The sequence below is a fragment of the Theropithecus gelada genome, chromosome 1, assembly GCF_003255815.1.
Source record: "Theropithecus gelada isolate Dixy chromosome 1, Tgel_1.0, whole genome shotgun sequence".
NCBI classification, from domain to species: domain Eukaryota; kingdom Metazoa; phylum Chordata; class Mammalia; order Primates; family Cercopithecidae; genus Theropithecus; species Theropithecus gelada.
The window spans coordinates 60,235,911-60,261,306 of record NC_037668.1 but is presented as its reverse complement, the minus strand read 5'-3'; the positions used below and the strand labels follow the sequence as shown (position 1 = coordinate 60,261,306).

Below are 25,396 nucleotides of genomic sequence, written 5' to 3'. Positions count from 1 at the left end.
AAAAAAAAAAAAAAAAAAAAAAAAAAAAAAAAAAAAAAAAAAAAAAAAAGAAGTTGTGAGAGTAACTTAAAAATAAATAAAAATATTCTGTCAATCGCATTGCTATGCAGTGCTATTCTTTTTTTTCTTTTTCTTTTTTTTTAGACAGGGTCTTGCTCTGTCATCCAGACTGGAGTGCAGTGGCGCAATCTTGGCTCACTGCAACCTCTGCCTCCTGGGTTCAAGCGATTCTCCTGCTTCAGCCCCCCAAGTAGCTGGGACTGCCGCCATGTGCCACCACGCCCAGGTAATTTTTATATTTTTAGTAGAGATGGGGTTTCATCACGGTAGCCAAACTGGTCTTAAACTCTTGACCTCAGATAATCTATCCGCTTCATTCTCCCAAAGTGCTGGGATTACATGAGAGAGCCACTGGGCCGGGCCTAGTGTTATTCTTTGAAGGACAAACATCTTTTCAGAAGGCAAAGACATACATGGGTGGTATGGCTGGCATATTAGATAACTTTCAACTTCAAAATAACTTTTGAAAAGCAAACGTTTCACACAGGCTAAAAACCTAAAAATAAAAATTCAAGATAGATTCTAAAGGAGAAAAAAATCCCACATTAAACTAATTTTTCCCATAACTCCAGCCCACAAGCATCTACAATCTATGAAAAAACAAGGCATAAATGGTATGTATCTCAAGAAACTTCAGTCTAAGTACAGGCACAGCTCGTTTTATGTGCATCACAGATATGTTTTTTCCCCAATTGAAGGTTACAGCAACCCTGCATTGAGTAAGTCTATTAGTGCCATTTTCCCAACATGTGTTCAGTTGGTGCCTCTGGGTCAGCATTTTTTTTTTTAGCAATGAAGTATTTCCAAATTAAGGTATGTACATTGTTTTTTAGGCATAATGCTATTGCACGCTTAGGAGACTACAGTAAAATGTAAACATACAAAAAATCTGTGTGGTTTGCTTTATATATTTGCTTTACTGCAGTGATTTGGAACTGAATCCTCATCATATCTCCAATGACACCCCCCTCAAAAAAGTGGCTGGGCATAGTGGCTCACATCTGTAATCCCAGCACTTTGGGAGGCCGAGATGGGTGGATCACGAGGTCAGGAGTTCGACACCAGCATGGCCAATATGGCAAAACCCCTTCTCTACTAAAAATACAAAAATTAGCTGGGCGTGGTGGCACGTGCCTATAGTCCCAGCTGCTCTGGAGGCTGAGGCAGGAGAATCGCTTGAACTCAGGAGGCAGAGGTTGCACTGAGCCAAGATTGCGCCACTACGCTACAGTTTGGGCGACAGAGAGAAACTCTGTCTCAGAAAAAACAAACAAACAAACAAAAAAAACCGATAGCTGCCAGAAAAGAGGCACCAATAACAAAGGGGAAGCCACAGCTGGCACAGAGCCCATGAAGCAAGGGGTAACCACTACATAACGTTGGTTATTTCAGTATCGGGCATATATTAAACATAGGCCTCCTTCACCATAAACAAAACTACAGTAGTAAGAACTTAGTGTATTCAAAATTGAAAACTGGGCTGGCCCAATGTTACTGGGTTATCAGAACTTATTATATCAGTGTTACCAAAGTTGCACATACCCCTCAATGTTAAATTTGACAGGGTTCAGGAGATCAAGACTATCCTGGCTAACACAGTGAAACCCCATCTCTACTAAAAATACAAAAACAATTAGCTGGGCATGGTGGCAGGCACCTGTACTCCCAGCTACTCAGGAGGTTGAGGCAGAATGGCGTGAACCCGGGAGGTGGAGCTTGCAGTAAGCCGAGATCGCGCCACTGTACTCCAGCCTGAGCGACAGAGCTAGACTCCATTTCCAAAAAAAAAAGGTAAATAAAAAATAAAAAATTGACAGGATTAGAAAAATAAATGTAAATTGCATTTAAAAAACACTTCAGGGGCTGACTGCGGTGGCACATGACTATAATCCTAACTGCTTGGGAGGCTGAGAATGCAGTAAGCTGTGATCACACCACTGCATTCCAGCCTGGGCAACAGAGTGAGACCTCTGTCTGAAAAAATACACATATAGTAATATAAATAAATAGGTGTTGAAACTGGTATGTGAAAAGGCCAATCTGAAGTAGAAAAGAAAGGCTGAGGTATCAACTTGCCTTCCTATTTTGCTGGCTTCTCTCCATATAAATAATATTAAAACAAACATGAGGTATAACATGATATAGTAAAGGTGCACAAGTTGTTGTAGTTTGATGAATTTTTACATATGTACGCAACAGGTCAAAATATAAAACATTCCCATCCCAGAAGGTATGAACGGTGTCTTCCCAGTCAATACTATGTCCTCAAACAAGGTAACTACCATATGAATTTTACCATTGAGCCACTTTTTGAGCCCATGAACCTTACAACTAAGAATACCAGCTTCAGTAAAATATATAATAATTTATTATAAACTTGGACTAAAGACCAGAGACATCACTTATTTTTATTTTTTCTGAGAATGTGTCTTGCTCATTAACCAGGCTGGAGTGCAGTAGTAGCGCAATCTCGGCTCACTGCAACCTCCGCCTCCCGGGTTCAAGCCATTCTACTGCCTCAGCCTTCCAAGTAGCTGGGACTACAGGCACGTACCACCACGTCCAGCTAATTTTTTGTATTTTTAGTAGAGATGGGGTTTTACCATGTTGGCCAGGCTTGTCTTGAACTCCTGACCTCGTGATCCACATGCCTCAGCCTCCCAAAGTGCTGGAATTACAGATGCCAGCCACTGCGCCTGGGCGAGATACCAGTTTCTTAAAAAACAAAACTAGGCTGGGCATGCTGGCTCACGCCTATAATCCCAGCACTCTGGGAGGCTGACGCGGGTGGATCATGAGATCAGGAGTTTGACACCAACCTGGCCAATATAGTGAAACCCCATCCCTACAAAAAATACAAAATAAGCCGGGCACGGTGGTGCACGCCTGTAATCCCAGCTACTCAGGAGGATGAGGCAGGAGAATCGCTTGAACCCAGGGGGCAGAGGTTGCCGTGAGCCAAGATCGCCACACTGCACTCCAGCCTGGGCGACAGAGCGAGACTGTCTCAAAAAAAAAAAAAAAAAAGAAAGAAAGAAAGATAAAAAGTGGGCAAAGGACATGAACAGACACTTCTCAAAAGAAGACATATAAGTGGACAATGAATGTGGAAAAAAAGATCAACATCACCATTTATCAGAGAAATGCAAATCAAAACAGATAGATGCCTCTCACACCAGTCAGAATGGCTATTAAAAAGTCAAAAAATAACATGGTGAGGCTGCAGAGAAAAGGGAACACTTAGACACTACTGGTGGGAATGCAAATTAGTTCAGCAACTGTGAAAAGCAGTCTGTGGAGATTTCTCAAAGAACTAAAAATAGGGCCAGGCATGGTGGCTCACGCCTATAATCCCAGCACTTTGGGAGGCTGACGCAGGTGGACCACCTGAGGTTGGGAGTTTGAGACCAGCCTGACCAATATGGAGAAACTCTGTCTCTACTAAAAATATAAAATTAGCCGGGTGTGGTGGGGCATGCCTGTAATCCCAGATACTCGGGGAGCTGAGGCAGAAGAACTGCTTGAACTTCGGAGGCGGAGACTGCAGTGAGCCGAGATCACACCACTTACTTTACTCCAGCAACAAGAGTGAAACTCCGTCTCAAAAACAAAAAAAACACAAAAAAACCACAAAGAACTAAAAATAGAACTACCATTCAACCCAGCAATCCCATTACTGGGTATATACCCAAAATAAAAGAAATCGTTCTACCAAAAAGACACATGCACTTGTTATGTTCACTGTAGCATTATACACAATAGCAAAGATACGGAATCAACCCAAGTGTCCATCAATGGTTGACTGAATACAAAAAATTTTTTTGGCTTAGTGGCTCAGGCCTATAAGCCCAGAACTTCGGGAGGCCAAAGTGGGTGAACTGCATGAGCCCAGGAGTTTTCAGACTAGCCTGGGCAATGTGGTGAGACCCACTCCTCCACAAAAAATACAATGGAAATCGGCTGGGCATGGTGGCGCATGCCTGCAATCCCAGCTACTCAGGATGCTGAGGCAGGAGGATTGCTTGAGCCCAGGAAGCAGAGGCTGCAGTGAGCCGAGACTGTGCGACTGCACTCCAGCCTGGGTGACGAAGCAAGACTCTGCCTCAAAATAACAACAAAAACTCAATCATTTAGGAAAAAAAGGCTGGATTCTGATTCCATACCAAATACCAGAACAGTAAGTTTTTTGTTTTTTGTTTTTTTTTTTTTTTTTGAGACGGAGTCTTGCTCTGTAGCCCGGGCTGGAGTGCAGTGGCCGGATCTCAGCTCACTGCAAGCTCCGCCTCCCGGGTTTGCGCCATTCTCCTGCCTCAGCCTCCGGAGTAGCTCGGACTACAGGCGCCCGCCACCTCGCCCGGCTAGTTTTTTGTATTTTTAGTAGAGACGGGGTTTCACTGTGTTAGCCAGGATGGTCTCGATCTCCTGACCTCGTGATCCGCCCGTCTCGGCCTCCCAAAGTGCTGGGATTACAGGCTTGAGCCACCGCGCCCGGCCAGAACAGTAAGTTTTAATGGCCCAAACATAAAAGTCCCAGAAGACAACAATAGATGAATACATACTTTATGAAATCATTGAATGGGGAGGTCTGAGGTGGAAAGATTGAGGCCAGAGTTGAAGATCAGCCTGAGCAACATAGTGACACGCCATTTCTTAAAAAAAAATTAAATTATCTGGATGTAGTGGCGGGTGCCTGTAATTCCAGCTACTTGGGAGGCTGAGGCAGGAGAATAGCTTGAACCCGGGTGGCGGTGGTCACAGTGAGCAGAGATTGCGCCACTGTACTACAGCCTGGGCGGCAGAGCCAGACTCCGACTCAAAAAAAATAAAATAAAATAAAAATAAATAAAAAATCCAGGTATGGTGGTGTACGTCTATAGCCAGAGCTACTTGGGAGGCATAGGTGGGAGGATCATTTGAGCCCATAAGGAGGCTGCAGTCAGCTAAGATCATGCCAGCGCACTCCAGCCTGGATGACAGAGCAAGGCCCCATTAAAAAAGCAACTTACAGCCTCTAATCAATAACAGGACTAAAGATTTTAGGTTAAACTAGAAAATGATCTGCACCTATTTATTGGGTGGAGAGGTACGAAGAGATACTCAAAAGGAAATATGGGCAAAAGACATAAATAAGCAGCTCAAGGGAAATATGAAGTAAGCTCAACATCACAAATAAAAAAAGCAATGTAAACTGAGAATGAGTTCTATTGAGTCCAGTGTTGGCAAGGGCATGGAGAAACAGACATAAATACATACACTGTTGTGGGACTTCAAATCTTTTTTTGGAGTGCAACTTAGCAGCATCAATTATATTAAAAAATGGTCCTGGCCCTTTGATACAACATTCTACTTAGAGAGTATTTCTATAGCAAAACTATGCTTTTGAAGTCAAAAAATTAGAAACCATCTAAATGTCAATCAATAAGGAATCATTATGGTCTACTATATAGCCATCGAAAGGAAGTAGGTGACCTTATATTATATATAATTGCTTATATTAGGCCACAAAAGCAAATTCTGAACCTATATTGCATATTCTATACTTGGCATACAAAACTACTCAACATATTTGTTTAATGAGTGATCCAATACACAGGATAAATCCTTTAGAAAACAATACATCACAATACATCAAGTGATATCCAGGGGAAAAGTTTTTGTTTTGTTTTTTGAGATGGAGTTTCCCCTTTTTATTTGCCCAGGCTGGAGTGCAATAGTGAGATCTTGGCTCACTGCTATCTCTGCCTCCTGAGTTCAAGTGATGCCATCTTGCCTCAGCCTCCTGAGTAGCTGGGTTCTTACAGGTGCATGCCACCACGCGTGGCTAATTTTTTATTTTTAGTAGAGACAGGGTTTCACTATGTTGGGCCAGGCTGGTCTCGAAGTTCTGACCTCAAGTGATCCACCGGTCTCAGCCTTCCAAAGTGCTGGGATTACAGGCGTGAGTCACTGCACCTGGCTGGGGAAAGGTTTATTATATGGAAGAAGGGGTGTGTTTTTAACATTATGTGTAAAATTATATATACAATTATATATATATTACAAAATTATAAAATATATAAATCATATGTATATTTTATCAAATTATATAATTATATAATTTTACACACAAACACAATATATATACACACACATATATGTAGTTTTACAATTTATCACACTACCAATTAGAGTATTTGTGCCTAAGTAACAGCAAGAACAAAAGGCAGGAGGATCATTTGAGGTCAGGAGTTCAAGACCAGCCTGACCAACATGATGAAACCTTGTCTCTACTAAAAATATAAAAATTAGCCAGGGATGGCGGTGCATGCCTGTAGTCCCAGCTATTTAGGAGGCTGAGGCAGGAGACTCGCTTGAACCTGGGAGGCGGAGGTCGCAGTGAGCCAAGATCGCACCACTGCACTCCAGCCTGGGTGGCAGAGCAAGACTCCATCTCCAAAAAAAAGGGGAAAGAGTAAGCATGTCATGATCAGTTAAACCCTTAGGTTATGGCCTAAAAATAGGATATAATGAAACAACTCATTGGAACTTAGTTTCTATACATATAGGGAGTGCCATGGTTAAGTCATTTCTACCACTTTAAACCTAGAAAGGGTAATTTAAGTTAGTGTTTCTCAACCTTTTTTTTCATTACTGCTCCTCTAAGAAATCTTTTAAGAACTACCCCTTCCCCACCAGTCCCACGAAATTTTAATACCATAGATATCCTATGTACTTTGTGCATATCTGTGCTTTAGACAATCAACCAGTAAGATTATTTACACCTACTCACACACACAAACCAATTTTCACCTCTTTAGGGGTAGTTATCTCCCATCTTAAGAATGTACAGCAATATGGACGGGCGCGGTGACTCAAGCCTGTAATTCCAGCACTCTGGGAGGCTGAGGTGGGTGGATCACATGAGGTCAGGAGTTCAAGAGCAGCCTGGCCAACTTGGTGAAACCCTGTCTTTACTAAAAATACAAAAACTAGCTAGGCGTGGTGGCAGGTGCCTGTAATCCCAGCTACTCAGGAGGATGAGGCAAGAGAATCGCTTGAACCTGGGAGGCAGAGGTTGCAGTGAGTGAGGATCACGCCACTACACTCCAACCTAGGCAACAGAGCGAGATTCTGAACAAAAAAATAAAAAATAAATCAAGAATGTACAGCAGGCCTGGCGCGGTGGCTCACGCCTGTAATCCCAGCACTTTGGGAGGCCGAGGCGGGCGGATCACAAGGTCAGGAGATCGAGACCATGGTGAAACCCCGTCTCTACTAAAAATACAAAAAATTAGCCGGGCGCGGTGGCAGGTGCCTATAGTCCCAGCTACTTGGGAGGCTGAGGCAGGAGAATGGCAGGAACCCGGGAGGCGGAGCTTGCAGTGAGCCGAGATCGCGCCACTGCACTCCAGCCAGGGGGACAGAGCAAGACTCCATCTCAAAAAAAAAAAAAAAAAAAAAAGAAAAGAGTGTACAGCAATAATATATAGTATATTTCTGCTTCTTTCAATTGCAGAAATCCTCCCCACCAGCACCAGCTGAGAAAAGTTTATTGTGAAGGTACAGAACCAAGGATGTGTTAAATATTTCTTCTGATATCGACAACTCTAATATAAATATCTACCATTGCAAACTCAGGCTTTCCTCAAGCTTAAATATTGTTTCTAAAGTCACAGTTTATCAAACTGGATATAACTTTTATAATTCAAAAACATAAAAAGATTATGACCCACACATCTTTACTTCTTTCACGTTTAAGATTCCTACCTCCTTTCTCACTGTCGTAGTGTGACGCATCAAACTGAGCATCATCATTAGGGAGTTGCACACTGGCTATAACAAGATGGTTTTGTTCATCCGATGTGTGTGTCCCCAGGACAAGTCGATGAATGCTGAAATCCTTCCCTTCCGGTCTGTAACGGCAACATATGGTCACTATTCAAATTAGTAACATCAGGAGACCGCGAGGTCAACAATATACGTGTACGTAAAAGTCACTACTACACAATCAGGTTTTAAGAGAGGGGAAAAGTCATTAAGAGTCTTTTCTTCTCTCTCTCTCTTTTTTTTTTTTTAAATAAATAGTCTCACTCCTTCGCCCAAGCTGGAATGGAGTGGTGCGATCTTGGCTCACTTCAACCTCTGGCTCTTGGGTTCAAGTGATTCTCACACCTCAGCCTTCCTAGTAGCCGGGACTACAGGAACCCGCCACCATGCCTGGCTAATTTTTGTATTTTTAGTAGATACGGGATTTCACCATGTTGGCCAGGCTGGTCTCGAACTCCTGGCCTCAAATTTTCCACCCACCTCAGCCTCCCAACGTGCAGCAATTACAGGCAAGAGTCACCGTGCCTGGCCAAGAGCCACATTTTCTACTTAATTACTCTGGAGAAAAAGTAAAACGTTTAATGGAATAAAATGGGAATTAACTACTCACTCACTACCAACAGGTTGGAGGGAAAGCAAACCATTGTTGGGTATGCTAATAATTTTGCTCACTAAAATTTTTCATTGAAAAAAGGGGAAAGGGTGCAAAGAAATTGAAAAGAAAAAAATGAAAAAAGGGAAAGAAGAGGAAATAACATTAAGTAAACCAATTTACCAAATATTTACTAACTGCCTAATCAATGGACACATGGCTCCAAACGTAATGTAAGTACAAAGAAGATCACGACACAATTCCTGACCTCAAAAAAACCTGCGGCTGGGCTAGGCACGGCGGCTCACGCCTGTAATCCCAGCACTTTGGGAGGCCGAAGAAGGTGGATCACCTGAGGTCAGGAGTTCCAGACCAGCCTGACCAATATGGTGAAATCCCATCTCTACTAAATACAAAATTTAGCTAGGCATGGTGGCAGGTGCCTGTAATCCCAGCTACTCAGGAGGATGAGGCAAGAGAATCGTTACTAAAATACTACTAAATTAGCTGTGTGTAGTGGCGGTGACTATAGTCCCAGCTACTAGGGAGGGTGAGACAGAAGAACTGCTTGAACCTAGGAGTTAGAGGTTGTAGCGAGCCAAGATGGCGCCACTGCACTCCAGCCTGGGCAAAAGAACAAGATTCTGTGTCAAAAAACAAAACAAAACAAAAAACAAACAATCGGCAGCTGGCTAATCCCAGCTACTCGGGAGGCTGAGGCACAAGAATTGCTTGAACCTGAAAGGTGGAGGCTGCAGTGAGCAGAGATCGTGCCACTGCACTCCAGCCTGGGTGACACAGAAAGACTGCCTCCTGTCTCAAAAAAACAAAAACAAAAACAAAAAACCAAAGAAAGAAAGAAAAGAATGAAAAGGAAAGGAAGAAAATTAAACAACGTGCCTAAGATCACACAGCTACTAAGTAACAGAAGTATGCTGAAGTCCAAATCTGACTTCTGATATGGGAGAGCACAGTGGGAGAGAAGGCCAATTAAAATGGACTTTATTTAGTGTCCTGAATGCCGTCTTAAGGCATTCTGGACTCCATACTGGGTCAAGGGCATCCACATCATCTGGGAACTTGTTAGAATGCAAATTCTCACATCTACTCCAGACCCATTGAATCAGCAACTCTAGAAGGTGGGGCACAACTATCTATCTCACAATACCTCCAGCTGATTACAATGCATATAAAATTTTGAGAACCCCTGGTCTAGATGGGAAAGATCCTACACAAGCAGAATTCATTGGGGTTTATAAATTGACTGCCTATAAAATGGAGAAAGGTTAAATGTCAAACCAAAGCCAATTATGATGAAAAGAAACAGGAACAGTAGGAGAGAAAGTTGGGGTAAGGCCTTCATAGAAGGAGTAATTCCATTTACAACATGTCAAACTGAGGAAGCCAGTAAGATATACCAGGGAAGATACTGGCAGGCAGAAGAAAAATCAGGAAAAGCTCCAGAGAAATTAGGTCTAAAGATATCAATAGGAATTCTTCTGCACAGATGTCACAGGCAAAGCTTTGAGAGCATCTACCTTACACTGAAAAGAGGGATATGAACAGAAAATTGTAATTACCTGTATGTAGACGGTTAGACAAAGAACCAGAAAAAGAATGAAGGAGAAGACAGTGTTACAGAACTACAATTGTGGTTTTTCTTTTCTTTTTTTTTTTTTTTTTTTTTTTTTTGAGACGGAGTCTCGCTGTGTCACCCAGGCTGGAGTGCAGTGGCCGGATCTCAGCTCACTGCAAGCTCCGCCTCCCGGGTTTTACGCCATTCTCCTGCCTCAGCCTCCGAGTAGCTGGGACTACAGGCGCCCGCCACCACGCCCGGCTAGTTTTTTGTATTTTTAGTAGAGACGGGGTTTCACCATGTTAGCCAGGATGGTCTCGATCTCCTGACCTCGTGATCCACCCGCCTCGGCCTCCCAAAGTGCTGGGATTACAGGTTTGAGCCACCGCGCCCGGCCAAGGTTTTTCTTTTCTTAAAAGGGGGAAATGGATATGAATAAACACCAGAAAAAGAACACACACAAAAGTAAACACTGCATCAGGGCTGCTTGCTTGTAAGCAATCCTTATCTTAAAAAACAACAAGGCCAAGGTGGCTCATGCCTGTAATCCCAGCACTTTGGGAGGCCAAAGTGTGAGGATCACTAGAGCCCAGAAGTTAAAGAACAGCCTAGGCAACATAGCAAAAAATTTTTCAAAAATTAGCTAGGCGTGGTAGCGTGTGCCTGTAGTCTCAACTATTCCAGAGGCTGAGGCAGAAGGATCCCCTGGCCCAGAAGGTCAAGGCTGCAGGGAACTCTGTGCCACTGTAACCCAGTCTGCGCAACAGAGCAAGATCCTGTCTCAAAACAATTTTCGGCCAGGTGCAGTGGCTCACGCCTGTAATCACAGCACTCTGGGAGGCTGAGGCAGGTGGATCACCCGAGGTCAGGAATTTGAGACCAGCCTGGACAACATGGTGAAACCCCCTCTACTAAAAATACAAAAAATTAGCTGGGCATGGTGGCGGGTGCCTGTAATCCCAGCTACTTGGGAGACCGGGGGAGGAGAATCGCTTGAACCCGGGAGGCGGAGGTTGCAGTGATCTGAGATCGTGCCACTCCACTACAGTATGGGTAACAAGAGTGAAACTCCGTCCTTCGTGTCAAAACAACAACAAAAAACCAATTCTCACATTATTTATATAGATTTGCTAATGCAGAAAACTACTAAGATGACAGCACAGATTTCAGCTTTGGGGAATTAAGTCTTTAATTCTTGCTTTCGAAACCTAGCTAGTCAGGCCGGGTGCGGTGGCTCAAGCCTGTAATCCCAGCACTTTGGGAGGCCGAGACGGGTGGATCACGAGGTCAGGAGATCGAGACCATCCTGCCTAACACGGTGAAACCCCGTCTCTACTAAAAAAATACAAAAAAGTAGCCGGGCGAGGTGGCGGGTGCCTGTAGTCCCAGCTACTCGGGAGGCTGAGGCAGGAGAATGGCGTAAACCCGGGAGGCAGAGCTTGCAGTGAGCTGAGATCTGGCCACTGCACTCCAGCCTGGGCGACAGAGCAGACTCCGTCTCAAAAAAAAAAAAAAAGGAAACCTAGCTAGTCATTCTATTACTTGGGAAGTTTCTGAAGAGTAGTGGTTCTAGAATGTTTAGTAGGTATGGGGTGGCCAATATTTGTGATCCACTAGTCCAATAAGCACAATTTAGCATATGACTATAGTAAATCTGGAATCGCCATTCAAGTACATTTCTCATTAAGTACTCTGCCACAAGGTCTTTGAGACAGGGTGGCACTCCGTAGCTCAGGCTGGAGTGCAGTAGTAGGATCACAGCTCAATACAGCCTTGACCTCCCAAGGCTCAGGTGATCCTCCTGCCTCAGCCCCCGCCGAGGAGCTGGGACTACAGGTACACACCACCATGCCCGGATAATATGTGTAATTTTAGTAGAGACGGAATTTTCACCATGTTGCCCAGGCTAGTCTTGAACTACTGGCCTAAAGCAATCTGCCTGCCTCAGCCTCCCAAAGTGCTGGGATTACACGTGTGAGCCACCATGCCCAGCTCACAAGCTCTTAAATGGTTTGAATTACCACTGAAAACTCTTGACAGAAATGATTCCAATTATCCTGAATTCCCCAAGCAATTCTGATGATCAACTGAATGTGGGAACTCCTGGTCATGATAAAGAAGCTTCTGGGCTGGGCACAGTCGCTCACGCCTGTAATCCCAGCACTTTAGGAGGCCGAGGTGGGTGGATCACGAGGTCAGGAGATCGAGACCATCCTGGCTAACACAGTGAAACCCCATCTCTACCAAAAATACAAAAAATTAGCCGGGCATAGTGGCGGGCGCCTGTAGTCCCAGCTACTTGGGAGGTTGAGGCAGGAGAATGGCGTGAACCTGGGAGGCGGAGCTTGCAGTGAGCGGAAATCGCGGCCTGGGCAACAGAGTGAGACTCTGTCTCAAAAAAACAAATGAGTTTTACTCCAACTGTTGTTGGAGCAAAAATGTAGTAAAACTGTTTCTTGCATTGTTGGGCAGTGGTAAAAACATTTAACTGTAAAAAAAAAACCCAAAAGCTTCTAACTCCAAATTTCTAGTCTTTTACTATGGTTTTGTGTAACATCCCTAGGACAGATTTCTCTAGTTTTCCTTATGCCACTGTAAAGGTAGCAGCCTCATTCTTAGATTACTAGTATAATTTCTGCCAAATTTCTATTATTTGTTGAGCTGAACCATAGTCTAATAACATTTTGCAATTATCTTGACTTTTAAAGATCTGAGTTTTGAAGGAATTTAGTTACTTAGCACACAATCGCTTTTGAATGTTATTCGGAAAACTCAGGTAGTTTTGTAACAGAAAATCCATTATTTCAAATGGCGCAATGGTCTTGTTAAAACTTTATGTTAGTATCATCTAAATTTCTTCCTCTTTGTTTTCTGCATTGTCATTTCTTCCTAGAAGCCTTTCCTGATACTCCAATTGGGCAAATTTTCCTTCCTCTGATAATTTTCTGTGCCACTTTTATGCTAATTATAACTAATTTGGATCCCCTGAAATGTGGCACCTAATACAGCCCAATAAATGCAAACTAAATATTTTATCCCCTCTATCAGAGATAAGCTGCATGTAAAAAACATGGGATTAATCTTTATAGCGCTCACTATGCCCAAACCCCTTATAAAGAAAACCATTCCACTTTCAGGTGTTTTCTAGGTACCCTAATTATCTCTCTACAACTGCTGTCATCATATATAATTATTAGTCTGTATCTGCCACTTCAACTAGACAATGTGCTCCCTGAAGGCAGGTACCATGACATACTATGAGAATTCAAACTAAGTTTTGTTGAGACCAGATTCAGTGGCTCACGCCTGTAATCCCAGCACTTTGGGAGGCAGAGGCGGGTGGATCACCACAGGTCAGGGGGTTGGAAACCAGCCTGTCCAACATGGTGAAATTGCGTCTCTACTTAAAATACAAAAAAAATTAGCCAGGCGTGGTGGCAGGTGCCTGTAATCCCAGCTATTTGGGAGGGCCGAGGCAGGAAAATCGCTGAAATCTGCGAGGCAGAGGTTGCAGTGAGCCGAGCTCGCGCCACTGCACTCCAGCCTGGGCAACAGAGTGAGACTCCGTCTCAAAAAGAAAAAAAAAAAAGTTTTGTTGTAAGGACTGGACTCACGGTAATACTTTTTTCTTTTATGGGGTGGGGGGGCGGTAGAGACGGGGGTCTATGCTCCCAGGGCTGGTCTCCAACACCTGGCCTCAAGTGAGCCTCCTGCCTGGGCCTCCCAAGGTGCTCGGATTGCAAGGGTGAGCCACTGCTCCTGGCCATAATAGTTTTTGAAAGTTAACAAGTTTTGTACTATTATTTGGTACAGCTATTATTATTACAGGTATTATCATCAGCTACAGCCATTCAATTCAGTATCAGAGAAAGAAAACGCCAATGTTTTCTCTTGTCAGGTAAATTACAAAATCATTTTGTTATTTTGCCTTTGTGGCCTAGAAAAAATGTCACCAAGAGGTTTTGATGACATGCCTTCTCCGGGTGACTGAAGAGCGGAAAACAGAAAATCAGTATGAGAAATCTACACTGAAGACACATCAAAATAACGTTCAGGAGAGTCATGTCACCTTGTTACATCTGGAAGCCACTGGGCAGTTAGGCTGGGCCACTCCAGAGCATGGGTCATCACCAAATCATAAAGAAAAGGGGTGTTCTTTTTCCATATTTTGTATTCCTCGTTGATCACTCGTTCTTCCACTGCGTCGTCGAACGCTGCTAAAAAATTTTAAAACAAATTAAGTTAGCAAACAAACGGAAACTGGGTAATCCTCTGCAAAGCTACCAGCATGACTCCTACATCCTCACTCTGAAATGGAGGTGATTTGTCTAAATCCCCACGGCAGAGGTACCCACACTCCTCTCCACCTTCGCGGCGCCAGAACTCCTCGGGCCATCCCCGCCAAACACTCCGTTACCCGTTCCACGCCACCGGGCCAGGCCTTCGGAGCACGCTCGCGCGCGCTGAAACTCACAAGCCCGACTAGAAGGCCCAAGCTCCGAGCCTTGTGGGTAGGAAGCGGTGTCCCGAGGCTCGGGACAGAGGCCGAGAGACCGATATCGAGGGCAGGAGGAGGAACAAACAACCGCCGGGAGCCCCACCGCCAGCTTCGCCAGCGGCGACGGACGTCGGTCCCAGGGAACCCGCGAGCCGTTAGCCCGCCCCGCAAGGAGTTCCCTCTTCACGCCTTCGGTACCGGGAACTGCACTCGGCAAACTCGGGCCTGCCCTCACTGTTAGGCCGTGTCGAGGCCGCGGCTCAGCCCCGGCACCCGCTGCCCTCCTGGGGCGGCCCCGGAACCCTCACCTTCCTTGTCGGCCATGGCGGGCAGACGAGCCGGGGGAACCCTGGGGTCGAGCGTTGCGGGAGGGGCGGGGAGGCAGCAGGCGCTCGCTCTGCGCGCGCGGCCTCTATTGTTTCCTGCGCCCCCAGCGCGAGGGCCGACTCGCGCACCTTCGCGCCAACATCAGCCAATCGGAGCGCTCCTAACGGCGGGAAGGGCGGGGAAGCCGCGCTTGCGACCTATCCAGACGCGCGGAGTAGCTTTCCGCGGGGACCGAGGCGCGCGCTCCGCCCCTCCCCCAACACCTCCCGCCGCCGACTTCTAGCGACTGCGCGCGACAGCGTTCACGGGACTGCGCCCGGCCAGGGTCACGTGAGAGAGGTTTAGTCCACACACTCCCGCGGCCCGAGGGCAGCCATTTTCTTGAAGGCTGTTAAGCTTACAACCCTTTCAGAGCACTGAGATGAAAAATATAGAATTACTTCGGGTCTAATTATCAATTTTGGGGGTGAAGCGGGGAAAAGAACCTCGCCACTCAGAGCCAGAGGGGTTTCATTCAAGGTGCCCTTCAACGTTTTCCCTTAGTCTTTAGAAGGAACTAGTAATGCAGGGAGCGCAGAAGATGGGGTTTTGGCCCATTAAACATGTGATCCAAGCAACAGGGTCGGGACTAGAGCAGGTTAGCAGCCAACTCCGAGAACGGAGTGTGGTCCTTTAGGGGTGTGTGCTCAGGGGCGGGGTCTAGAGCGGAAGTAGTAACTGCGGGCCGAAGTCCGGCGGATGAAGGGCGGAAGTAGAGTGTCTAATCCTGCAGTGATGGCGCAGGAAGAGGAAGATGTTAGAGATTACAATTTGACTGAGGAACAGAAGGCGATCAAGGCCAAGTATCCGCCAGTCAATAGGAAGTACGAGTGTGAGTAGGTGGCTTACTTCTCTCTTTAGATGTGAGCACACAGGCATCCTCTCTCCTTACCCGCAGCTTCCTGCTACTCTTTCTCCTTTGCCCCATAGGTACTTCAAGCGTGATCCCATTTGTGCCGGGTGTTATAGTCTCATTCGTACTTGTCCTGGGGATGCTGAAGGAAAAAGCCACCTGGTTTAATAGTCGCGAAACCTGGCCTCTCTCATTTACAGTCTCTTGAACTTCTTCCACATGTGCCTAATCACATTTATCTTCGTAAATTCTAAAGATAACCATATTTTCAGGCGTTTGCAGGGTTGTTACTCCCATGTATTTCCCAACGGTGAGATAGAGTGTGCCAGGTTAGAGGACGCGGAAAGCTAATTAGGGGATTTCTAACTTGATGTTTCACCTCGATCATATTAGCAAAAAGACCTGTTTTTGCCATTTATGATTGCGATTTTTAAAAATGATTATTTTTACATCGGGCGCGGTGGCTCACGCCTGTAATCCCAGCACTTTGGGAGGCCGAGGCGGGCGGATCACCTGAGTTTGGAAGTTCAAGATCAGCCTGACGAACATGGAAAAAACTCGTCTCTACTAAAAATAAAAAATTAGCTGGGCGTGGTGGCGCATGCCTGTAATCCCAGCTACTCGGGAGACTGAGGCAGGAGAATCGCTTGAACATGGGAGGCGGAGGTTGCGGTGAGCCGAGATCGTCCCATTGCACTACAGCCTGGGCAACGAGCGAAACTGTCTAAAAAAAAATATATATATATATACACACACACACACATATATACACACACACACATATATATATACACACACATATATATATATACACACACATATATATATATGTTTTTAGAGATGGGGTCTCGCTCTGTCGTCCAGGCTGGAGTGCAATGGAGCGATCATAGCCCGCGCTGCAGCGCCCAGCTGGTTTTGCCATTTATTCGCTTAGTGACTTTGGGCATATCACATAACCTATCTTTGTCTCTTAAATTCTATATTAAACGTTAAGCTGTCTTCCCTAAAGGTAGCTGTGGTTTGGGGAGCACAAATCTGACTTTTATTTATCTGCTTAAAAACTTTCATTAATTTCTCATTGTCCTCTCTGTAAAATCTACTTATTTACCATAGTATTCTAGGCTCTGTGCTTTCTGGACCTGGCATACCTCCTAGCATATCCCCTTCTCTCACTTAAAAACAATTTTAAAATATAGGCCGGGCGCAGTGGCTCACACCTATAATCCCAGCACTTTGGGAAACCGACATGAGTGGATCCCCTGAGGTCAGAGTTCCAGACCAGTCTGGCCAACGTGGTGAAACCCCGTCTCTACTAAAAATGCAAAAATTAGCTGGGCATGATGGTGGGCGCCTGTAATCCCAGCTACTCGGGAGGCTGAGGCAGAAGAATTGCTTGAACCCAGGAGGTGGAGGTTGCAGTGAGCTGAGATCACAGCACTGCACTCCGGCCTGGGCAACAGAGCGATACTGTCCCCCCTCCCCCAAAAAAAAGATTGGATGCTGTGGCTCACGCCTGTAATCCCAGCACTTTGGGAGGTTGAGGCGGGTGGATCACCTGAGGTCAGGAGTTTGAGACCAGCCTGGCCTGGCCAACATGGTGAAACCGCATCTGTACTAAAAATGCAAAAATTAGATGGGCATGTTGGTGGGCGCCTGTAATCCCAGCTACTTGGGAGGCTGAGGCAGGAGAATTGCTTGAACCCGGGAGGCGGAGGTTGCCGTGAGCTGAGGTTGCGCCATTGCACTCCAGCCTCGGTGACAGATCTGGGCCACAGAGCCTGACTCTGTCTCAAAAAAAAACAATTATTTTTAATAAGTCATATATATTGATTCGAAATTCAGAAAGTGTAACGTAACGCAGTGAAAAGTAACTCTGGCAGCCCCCATCCCCAACCACCTAGTTCCCCTCTGTAGGGCAGTCATCGTTACCTTTTTCTTACGTGTACATACCTAGATGTTCTAGCATTTACTTTAACCAGTTTTCAGTTGATGGATGTTTAGGCTATTTTTACTCTTGTGGTATTAGAAACAGTGCAGCAGTGAATACACTTGTACATCCATTGTTTTGTACATGTGCAAGTGAATCTGTAGAATCAAGTTCTCCAAGTTAAATTGCTTTGCCAAAGGATATGTGCTTTTTTTTTGTTTCCGTTGCTAAGACTCATACGTTTTTTAAAAGGATATTTTAACTTAGACAGTTATTGCCAAATTGCTCTCTATAGAAGTTGTACCAATTTATACTTTCACTAGTATTATGTGAATGTGCCTCTTGCCTCCCACTTTTACTGTTACCATACTTTTTGGCCTTTTCCAATTTGTAAAGTATACTTACTGTATTTTTCTTATTGTAAGTGAAGTTGAACATATTATAGTGTTTTGGAAGCTATTTGTATTTCCCATACTGGGGTGTGTATGTTAATATTCTTAGCTCTTTTTTCTCTTGGGTTATTTTTTTTTCTCCTGGGTTACTAGTTTTTCTTACTAGGCAGATAGTATTGTTATGCAGTGCAGCTCATTAACCTGTGGTCTCCAACTTTTTTGGCACCAGGGACTGGTTTCACGGAAGTCAGTTTTTCCACCAATGGGCGTTGTAGGGGAGTATGGTTTCAGGATGATTCAAGTGCATTACATTATTGTGCATTTTATTTCAGTTTTATTACATTGTAATATATAATGAAATAATTATACAGCTCACTGTAATACAGAATCAGTGGGAGCCCTGAGCTTGCTTTCTTGCAACTAGGTGGTCCCATATGGGGGTGACAGATCATCAGGCTTTAGATTCTCATAGGGAGCACACAACCTAGATCCCTCCAATGTGCAGTTCACAATAGTGTTCAAGCTCCTATGAGAATCTAACGCTGCGCCTGATCCAAAAGAAGGTGGAGCTCAGGCAGTAATGTAGGCAATGGGGAGTGGTTGTAAATATAGAAGAAACTTTGTGAGCTCATGTCCTGCTGTGCTGCCTGGATCCTAACAGGCCACCAACTGGTACCAGCCTGGGAGTTGGGGACCCCCTGCATTAAGCCTTTCTTTTTTTTTTTTTTTTTTGAGACAGAGTCTCGCTTTGTCATCCAGGCTGGAGTGCAGTGGCACGATCTCCAGTCACTGCAACCTCCGCCTCCCAGGTTCAAGTAATTCTCCTGCCTCAGCCTCCTGAGTAGTTGGGATTACAGACATGCATCACCACACCGGGCTAATTTTTTTTTCTTTTTTTTTTTTTGAGATGAAGTTTCGCTCTTGTTGCCCAAGCTGGAGTGCAATGGTGCGATCTCAGCTCACTGCAACCTTTGCCTCCTGGGTTCAAGCAATTCTCCTGCCTTAGATCCCAAGTACCTGGGATTACAGGCACCCGCCACCAAGCCCGCCTAATTTTTGTATATTTAGTAGAGAGGAGGTTTCACCATGTTGACCAGGCTGGTTTTGAACTTCTGACCTCAGGTGATCCACCCCCCTTGGCCTCCCAAAGTGCTGGGATTACAGGCGTGAGCCACTGTGTCTGGCCAACCCTTTCTTTTTTTCTTTTCTTTTTTTTTTTTGAGACAGTGTCTTGCTCTGTCTCCCAGGCTGGAGTGCAGTGGCACCATCTCAGCTTACAGCAACCTCCGCCTCCTGGGTTCAAGTGATTGTCTTTTTTTTTTTTTTTTGAGACAGAGTCTTACTCTGTCGCCCAGGCTAGAGTGCAGTGGAGTGATCTCTGCTTACTGCAAGCTCCGCCTCCCAGGTTCACGCCATTTTCTTGCCTCAGCCTCTTGAGTTGCTGGGACTACAGGCGCCCGCCACCACGCCCGGTTAATGTTTTGGTATTTTTAGTAGAGATGGGGTTTCACTGTGTTAGCCAGGATGGTCTTGAACTCCTGACCTTGTGATCCACCTGCCTCGGCCTCCCAAAGTGCTGGGATTACAGGTGTGAGCCACTGTGCCTGGCCTCAAGTGATTCTCTTGCCTCAACCTTCTGTATGACTGGGATTACGGGCGCCCACCACCATGCCTGGCTAATTTTTGTGTTTTTTTAGTAGAGACAGGGTTTCACCATGTTGGCCAGGATGGTCTTGAAATCCTGACCTCAAGTGATCCGCCCACCTGAGCCTCCCAAAGTGCTGGGATTACAGGCATGAGCCACCACGCCCAGTCAACCCTTTCTTTTATGGCTTCTAAGATAAGATGTCATACTCAGGGAAGGCCTTGTCCACTGAGATTTTAAAATAATTTTCCTATTTTGTTTCTATACATTTGAAAAGAAAACTTTTATTGAATAACCTGTGGCCAGGCCTGGTGTCTCACACCTGTAATCCTAGCACTTTGGGAGGCCAAGGTGGGTGGATCTCTTGAGGCCAAGAGTTGGAGACCAGCCTGGCCAACATGGCGAAATGCCATTTCTACTAAAAATATAAAAATTAGGCCAGGCACCATGGCTCATGCCTGTAATCCCAGCACTTTGGGAGGTCAGGAGATCGAGACCATCCTGGCCAACATGGTGAAACCCTGTCTCTACTAAAAATACAAAAAAAGGCCGGGCGCGATGGCTCAAGCCTGTAATCCCAGCACTTTGGGAGGCCGAGATGGGCGGATCACAAGGTCAGGAGATCAAGACCATCCTGGCTAACACGGTGAAACCCCGTCTCTACTAAAAAATAGAAAAATCTAGCCGGGCGAGGTGGCAGGCGCCTGTAGTCCCAGCTACTCGGGAGGCTGAGGCAGGAGAATGGCGTAAACCTGGGAGGCGGAGCTTGCAGTGAGCTGAGATCCAGCCACTGCACTCCAGCCTGGGCAACAGAGGGAGACTCCGCCTCAAAAAAAAAAAAAAAAAATACAAAAAAAATTAACTGGGCTTGGTGGCATGTACCTGTAATCCCAGTTTGAATCCGGGAGTCAGAGGTTGCAGTGAGCCAAGATCACGCCATTGCACTGCAGCCTGGTGACAGATTGAGACGCTGTCTCAATAAATAAATAAATAAAATAAAATAAAATAAAAATTAGATAGGTATGGTTGTGGTGGTGCATGCCTGTAATCCCAGCTACTAGGGAGGCTGAGAAGAGAATTGCTTTAACCCAGGAATTGGAGTTTGCTTTGACCCGAGATGGCACCACTGCAGTCCAGCGGGGGCAACAGAGTGAGACTCTGTCTCAGAAAGTAAAATGAAGGCTGGGCTCAGTGGCTCACGCCTGTAATCCCAGCCCTTTGGGAGGCCGAGGCAGGTGGATCATGAGGTCAGGAGATTAAGACCATCTTGGCTAACACGGTGAAACCCCGTCTCTACTAAAAATACAAAAAATTAGCCGGTTGTGGTGGTGGGCGCCTGTGGTCCCAGCTACTCGGGAGACTGAGGCAGGAGAATGGTGTGAACCCGGGAGGTGGAACTTGCAGTGAGCCGAGATCGCACCACTGTACTCCAGCCTGGGTGACAGAGCGAGACTCCGTCTCAAAAAATAAAAAACAAAAAAAAAATCTAAAAAACTTTAATTGAGTCACCTGGAATTAGATACCAAGGAAAAAAAATCTTTTTTTTTTTTTTCCTGAGACAGTCTCATTCTGTCACCCAAGCTGGAGTGGTGCAGTGGCGCGATTTTGACTCACTACAATCTCTGCCTCCTGGACTCAAATGATCCTCCCACTTCAGCCTCTCGAATAGCCGGGATTACAGGTGTGCACCACCATACCCAGCTACTTTTTCATTTTTAGTAGAGATGGAGTTTCAGCATGTTGGCCAGCCTGGTCTCGAATTTCTGACCTCAGGTGATCTGCCCGACTTGGCCTCCCAAAGTGCTAGGAGTACAGACATGAGCCACTGCACCCAGCCAAAATATATCTTTTACTGAAGTATGATGTACTTATAGAAGAGTGCCCGTGTCATAAGTTAATATTCAGAAACTGAGTATACTTGTATAAGTAGTATAATAGCAGTTCTCAAAATGTAATCTTTGTATTCCTGGGTTTTCCTGTACCCTTCCAGAGGGGCTGTGATGTCAAAACTATTTTCATAATAATACTGACATGTTACTGTTTTCACTGTGTTGATATTTGTACTGGTGGTACAAAATCAATGGCTGGTAAAACTGGCCCCAGCCTGTAGTCCCAGCTACTCCAGAGGCTGAGGTGGGAGGATAACTTGAATCCAGGAGTTTGAGACTGGGATCGGTCTTTTGGAGCTATAATTGCACCACTGCACTCTATCCTGGGCTACAGAGCAAGGCTGGGCTCTATCTTTTGGAGCTATAATTGCCCCCACTGCACTCCATCCTGAGCTACATAGCAGGAACCTATCTGTGAAAAAAAAGCAAAAACAAAATCTCTTGGCCCCTTAGCACAAATAGAGACAGCAGCACCAAACTGCATGCTAGAAAGCCTCTGTCTACCAGGCTGGAGTATAGTGGCACTGTCATGGCTTGCTGCAAACTTGAACTCCTAGCTGTTCTCCCACCTCAGCCTCCTGAGTAGCTGGGACTACTATCTATATGCCTGGCCACCACACCTAGCTAATTATGTTATTTTTTGTAGAGATGGGGTCTTGCCATGTTGCCTAGGCTGGTCTTGAAATCCTGGCCTTAAGCAATCCTCCTGCCTTGGCCTCCCAAAGTGCTGGGATTACAGGTGTGAGCCACTGCACCTAGCCGTAATGACATTCTTCAGTGAAAATGACTTTTTTTTTTTTTTTGAGATGAGTTCTCACTCTGTTGATAGGCTAGAGTGCAGTGGCGCCCTCTCGGCTCATTGCAACCTCCTGCTTCTGGGTGCAAGCAATTCTCCTGCCTCAGCCTCCTGTGTACCCGGGACTACAGGCATGTGCCACCATGCCCAGCTAATTTTTATATTTTTAGTAGAGACGGGGTTTCACCATGTTGGCCAGGATGGTCTCAATCTCTTGACCTTGTGGTCTGCCTGCCTCAGCCTCCCCAAGTGCTGGGATTATAGGCATGAGCCACCATGTCCAGTTGCCTCTTTTTTTTTTTTTTAAGTACATGGTAGTAAATTAAACACCTGGGTGAGGTGGCTCATGCCTATAATCCTAACACTTTGGGAGGCCTAAGCCAGAGGATTTCTTGAGCCTGGGAGTTCCAGATTAGTCTGGGGAACACAGTGAAACACATCTCTACAAAAAAAAAAAAAAAACACTGGGTGTGGTGGCATGTGTGTGTAGTCCTGTAGTCCCACCTACTGGGGAAGCTGAGCCAGAAGGATTGCTTGAGCTCAGAAGTTCAAGGTTGCAGTGGGTTGTTATCATGCCACTATACTCCCGACCTGGGCGACAGAGTCCCTGACTCCAAATAAAAAAAAAAAAAAGGAAAAAGAAAAGAACATTCTTAGGCTGGGAGCAGTGGCTCACACCTATAATCCCAACACTTTGGGAGGCGAAGGTGGAAGGATCACTTGAAGCTAGGAGTTTGAGCAACGCGTGCAACCTAGTGAGACCCCCATCTTTTTAATAGAAAAAGAAAAAAGAAAGTAAAAAAAAATTAGCCGGGGCCGGGCATGTTGGCTCATGCCTGTAATTCCAACACTTTGGGAGGCTGAGGCGGGCGGATCATGAGGTCAGGAGTTCGAGACCAGCCCGGCCAACATAGTGAAACCCCGTCTCTACTGAAAATACAAAAATGAGTCAGGTGTGGTGGCGTGTGCCTGTAGTCCCAGCTACTCGGGAGGCTGAGGCAGGAGAATTGCTTGAACCTGGGAGGCGGGGGTTTTGGTGAGCTGAGATCACACCACTGCACTCCAGCCTGGGCAACAGAGTGAGACTCAGTCTCAAAAAAAAAAGAAAAAAAAAAAGCCGGGCATGGTGGTGCATGCCCTCAGTCCCAGCTACCTGAGGCAGGAGGGATTTCTTGAGCCCAGGAGGTCAAGGCTGCAGTGAGCCATGATTGTGCCACTGTACTCCACCTTGGTAGACAGTGAGAACCTGTCTCTTAAAAAAAAAAAACAACAACAACAAACTAAAGGCCAAGTGCAGTGGCTCACATCTGTAAACATTTTTTTTTTTGTCGTTGTTGAAACAGATTCTCACAGTGTTGCCCAGGCTGGAGTGCAATGGCACCATCTTGGCTCACTGCAAGCTCTGCCTCCTGGCTTCAGGCCATTCTCCTGCCTCAGCCTACAGAGTAGCTGGGATTACAGGCACCTGCACCACGCCCAGCTAATTTTTTGCATTTTTAGTAGAGCCGGGTTTTCATCATTTTGGCCAGGATGATCTTGATCTCCAGATCTCGTGATCCGCCCGCCTTGGCCTCCCATAGTGCTGGGATTACAGGCGTAAGCCACCAAGCCCGGCCAAAGATATTCTTTTAAAAAAATTGTTTAGGCCGGGCGTGGTAGCTCATGCCTGTAATCCCAGCACTTTGGGAGGCCGAGGTGGGCGGATCACGAGGTCAGAAGATCAAGACCATCCTGGCTAACACAGTGAAACCCCGTCTCTACTAAAAATACAAAAAATTAGCCAGGCGCGGTGGCGGGTGCCTGTAGTCCCAGCTACTCAGGAGGCTGAGGCAGGAGAATGGCGTGAACCCGGGAGGCAGAGGTTGCAGTGAGCCGAAATCGCGCCACTGCACTCCAGCCTGGGCGACAGAGCAAGACTCTGTCTCAAAAAAAAAAAAATAAATAAAGAATATCTTTAATGAATCAGTAAGAACTATTGATGTTATGAAATCTTAACTTTTAATATTCTGAATAGGTGCCTTTTTAATTGTTGACAAAATAGTGGAAATCTAAAATATTTGAAGAGATTTATTCTGAGCCAAATATAAGTGACCATGGCCCCTGACACAGCCCTCTGGAGGTCCTGAGAACATGTGCTCAGTGTGCCCAAGGTAGTCAGGGCCCAGCTTGGTTTTATACATTTCAGAGAGGCATGAGACATTAATCAGATATGTTTAAGAAATACATTGCTTTGGTCCAGAAACGTGGGACAACTCAAAGCCAAGGGGTGAGGGGGGTGGACGGTTGGGGGAGCCTCCATGCTATAAGTGAATTTAAACATTTTCGGGTTGATAATGGGTTGAATTTGTCTAAAGACCTGGGATTGTGGCTCATGCCTGTAATAATACCAGCACTTTGGGAGGCTGAGGCTGGCGGATCATGAGGTCAGGAGATTGAGACCATCCTGGCCAACATGGTGAAACTCTGTCTCTGCTAAAATACAAAAAAATTAGCCAGGCATGGTGGCATGCGTCTGTAATCCCAGCAACTCAGGAGGCTGAGGCAGGGGAATCGCTTGAACCCAGGAGGCGGAAGTTGCAGTGAAGCCGAGATCGTGCCATTGCTCTCCAGCCTGATGACAGAGTAAGACTCCGTCTCAAAAAAAAAAAAAAAAAAAAAAAGACCTAGAATTGATAGAAAGGTAATGTTCTGGTTAAGATAAAAGATTGTGGAGAACAAAGTTCTTTTGAAGTCTTATAGTGGCTGCCCTTAGAGACAATAGATGACAAATGTTTCCTATTCAGATATTCAGATGTTAGTTAATATCTTTAAGATTGGGAGGGTCTGCAAGAAAAAGATCTAGCTATGTTAATAGAGATTCTTTAAGGATGCAAATTCTCCCCCACAAAGAACAACTTTGCCGGGCCATTTCTTTCTTTCTTTCTTTTTTTTTTTTTTTGAGACAGAGTCTCACCCTGTCGCCCAGGCTGGAGTGCAGTGACACCATCTCGGCTCAC

The 25,396-nt window shown here is 45.6% G+C and overlaps 2 protein-coding genes across 9 annotated transcripts in view; one reads left to right on the top strand and one right to left on the bottom strand.

Annotated features, from left to right (window-relative positions):
• Positions 1-15,021, bottom strand: part of RBBP4 (RB binding protein 4, chromatin remodeling factor) — a 34,433-nt gene extending 19,412 nt beyond the window's left edge. For 2 of the 5 annotated variants that reach the window (XM_025381181.1, XM_025381161.1), the window contains exons 1-3: positions 14,841-15,015; positions 14,104-14,251; positions 7,807-7,952 (exon numbers count right to left, since the gene is read on the bottom strand). In XM_025381181.1, the coding sequence (XP_025236966.1) occupies positions 7,807-7,952; positions 14,104-14,251; positions 14,841-14,856 (310 nt within the window). In that variant the 5' untranslated portion in view covers positions 14,857-15,015. The other 3 variants (XM_025381172.1, XM_025381190.1, XM_025381196.1) reach the window with 3 other exon arrangements.
• Positions 15,022-15,155: 134 nt separating this feature from the next.
• Positions 15,156-25,396, top strand: part of ZBTB8OS (zinc finger and BTB domain containing 8 opposite strand) — a 31,755-nt gene continuing 21,514 nt past the window's right edge. For 3 of the 4 annotated variants that reach the window (XM_025381223.1, XM_025381231.1, XM_025381205.1), the window contains exon 1: positions 15,156-15,730. In XM_025381223.1, coding sequence (XP_025237008.1) covers positions 15,598-15,730 — 133 coding nt within the window. In that variant the 5' untranslated portion in view covers positions 15,156-15,597. Of the gene's footprint in view, positions 15,735-25,396 lie in introns of all 4 variants that reach the window. The other variant, XM_025381215.1, reaches the window with a different exon arrangement.